The 2,611-nt window shown below is 35.4% G+C and overlaps 1 protein-coding gene across 1 annotated transcript; it reads right to left on the reverse strand.

The window, feature by feature from the left end:
• Nucleotides 1-1,278: 1,278 nt before the first annotated feature.
• On the reverse strand, nucleotides 1,279-2,168 carry LOC138328999 (uncharacterized). The gene has a single exon (XM_069275697.1). The coding sequence runs from the start codon at nucleotides 2,146-2,148 to the stop codon at nucleotides 1,369-1,371; it is 780 nt and encodes a 259-aa protein (XP_069131798.1). The 5' UTR covers nucleotides 2,149-2,168; the 3' UTR covers nucleotides 1,279-1,368.
• Nucleotides 2,169-2,611: the final 443 nt, after the last annotated feature.

Below are 2,611 nucleotides of genomic sequence, written 5' to 3' on the forward strand. Positions count from 1 at the left end.
TAACACTCAAAATACCTGTTGAAAGATTATGAAGTGATGGAAAGTGGACTGAATTAACTAGAATAAAAAAAAAGAATAAAAAACATAATTTGTTATGAACAAACATGAAATTTTATTTTGAATACGAGAGAAAATATGGTATTAATATTAATTAAATAATCGATTGCAGCCTTTCACATCAAATGACTGGGAATAGGAATAGATGTACGACTAGTTATTTTCGCTTGTGGGTTTCTCGCAAAGTCAGCTTTTAAATTGTCCTCGATGTGATAAGTCTCGCGTTGTACATCATTTATTCTTTTATTCCTATTTATAAAATATTATTATTTGTATTTTGATAGATACAGTGAGATTTAATACAAGTTTTGATTTTTTTTTTATATATAAAGTCCTTTATTAGAGAGAAAACCTAGAAGGAAGAGAGTGTTGTGCAAATAATCAAATATGCATTAGATAATAATTTCTTTCAACTCTAGTTTAAATTTAGGCTTTTTACAAAATTTTTACTTATCTAACATTCGTTACTGAAGAACTAACATGTCATTAACAGCGATGTTAGCGCCAATCTGTATCCAGGTTAAATGACATTTCAAAGTTTGGTCCTTTAACTCTAATTTTGAAAACGGTCATCTCACACACACATATGTTGAACATTTAAAAGATCAACCATCTTGTTATGTCTTTAAACCTGGGTTGCCGTTTTGTATTTGATTCTGCATCAAACCGAGTTATACCACAAATTGCACTCATATTTACCTCTCCCTGACAAAAGCAGACTGGCACAAGTTTTAAAATATTCTTAAACATTTTACATTTACATGCATCGATCAATATGTATACATGTATTAAGCATTTGAAACCTTACTTTGCGATGCGACAATCAAACAACTAGTAGTTTCGTAATATTTATCAATCATGATGAGAGAGTTTGATTTGTATCTGACATTACAATAATTTGTACGTTGAATGTCTGCATGATGACACTGTTTTCGATACCTTGTGTTATTTTAAACTGTAACTTCGATGAACAAATCGGCACAAAAACTAAGAAACAAGTATTAGCTACCGATGTTTTAATACAAGTCACATATATTCTCACCGTATTCTGTTGAAAAATGAATCCGTAATTCAAAGAAAAGCCTTAATCACTTAAATGTACCGAAAACCAATTTTTTAAATAAAATTCAATAAGATTTCGCAGATATAACACAAACATATGTTCTGTTCCAATATATGTCAATTTTTGAAATTATATAAGATAATCCTGGCCCAGTTCATTATTTTTCGTTTTTCCAAAAGTTACGTTTTTCATGTTCAGCGATTTACGCTTCTTTTCTAGCTGAACACTTAACACTTGAGTTCCGAACATCACGAGCACTTTCGGAACAAGCTGTTGTTTCCATTACAATACAAGGCACAACCCCATGGTGGTTTGAATGATTGACCTTTCTTTAAGTTCCTCCCCATGTAGGTGCATCCTTTATCCTCGGTTACTTCTGGCATACTATGAGGTTCCTCCGTCGGCGCCTCTGTCACGGTCGGTTTCTCCGTCGGCTCTGGTTTCGATACGGGGTAATTTGGAGCTTCTGGATTTTTCTTCGGTCTGATTTTTGTGTTTCGTTTTGGCTTTTCTGTCGTCGAAGTTGTTGAACTGCTCCAAAAAGGCGTCGACGAACTCTTCGTGTTTGAATCAGATGAAGAACCAAAGTGATTTCGGTGATTTTGATAAGCACCGGAAGCAGACGCAGAGTTATCGAACGTTTCAGCAACACCGGAAGCGTATGGTTCAGCGATAGGTGTTGGTGCCGTGGTGGTCGGGGCACTTGAAGAAGGGAAATATGTTGATGTAGGCTCTGTCTTACCAGATTCCTGATAATTTAAGTTCCATATTCCGTTTCTGATCTTTGATAAGGGTCCTCTCCCGAAAGAACTTGCCAGTGATTCGACAGTTTGAGCTGCATGTTTAAGTTGGTAACCGTAAGTGTTCGTATTTGACCAGGATGTCATGTCACCTAGATTGGTTCCTGCCCGCGCCAGAAATTCCAGCTGATTATAGCCGTTACATACTAGTGCAAATTGTGAATACTGGTGCAGTACATAAACCTTAGCTGCTTCCGGGCATTTGCATTGCCACGTCATATCCGGCATCAGAAAACAATAGAACGCAGTTGGACTCTTTTCCATATTTGGGAAACCGGAAGTACCACCAGCGAAACATACCAATAACCCCAGGAAGAAAAAAGACAAAATCATCTTCGATATGTTGGCAGTCCTACGAGCATGAACTACACTGCTGGTTTACTCAACTAACTTCAAACAATATCGATTCATGAAGATGAAAACGTTGGTAGCCCATCGGTCATTTTAAGGGATTTGTTGTTTTATGATTTCAAATAAAATTCTGAAATGTTATTCCCTGTCCATCTGTTATGGTATTGTGTACGATAAACTTATTTCTGTTTCGATATGGATTTATTGACTTACCTAGTCCTCTTCATAAAATATTTAAGTACTGACACGCCTGTTTTTATTTTTCCTTATGGGATTTAATAGGTTAGATACCAGATTAAAGAAGCAATAAATAAAAAGCAGTTATATATACAGTATGATA

The sequence above is a fragment of the Argopecten irradians genome, chromosome 8 (genome assembly GCF_041381155.1).
Source record: "Argopecten irradians isolate NY chromosome 8, Ai_NY, whole genome shotgun sequence".
Lineage (NCBI taxonomy): Eukaryota > Metazoa > Mollusca > Bivalvia > Pectinida > Pectinidae > Argopecten > Argopecten irradians.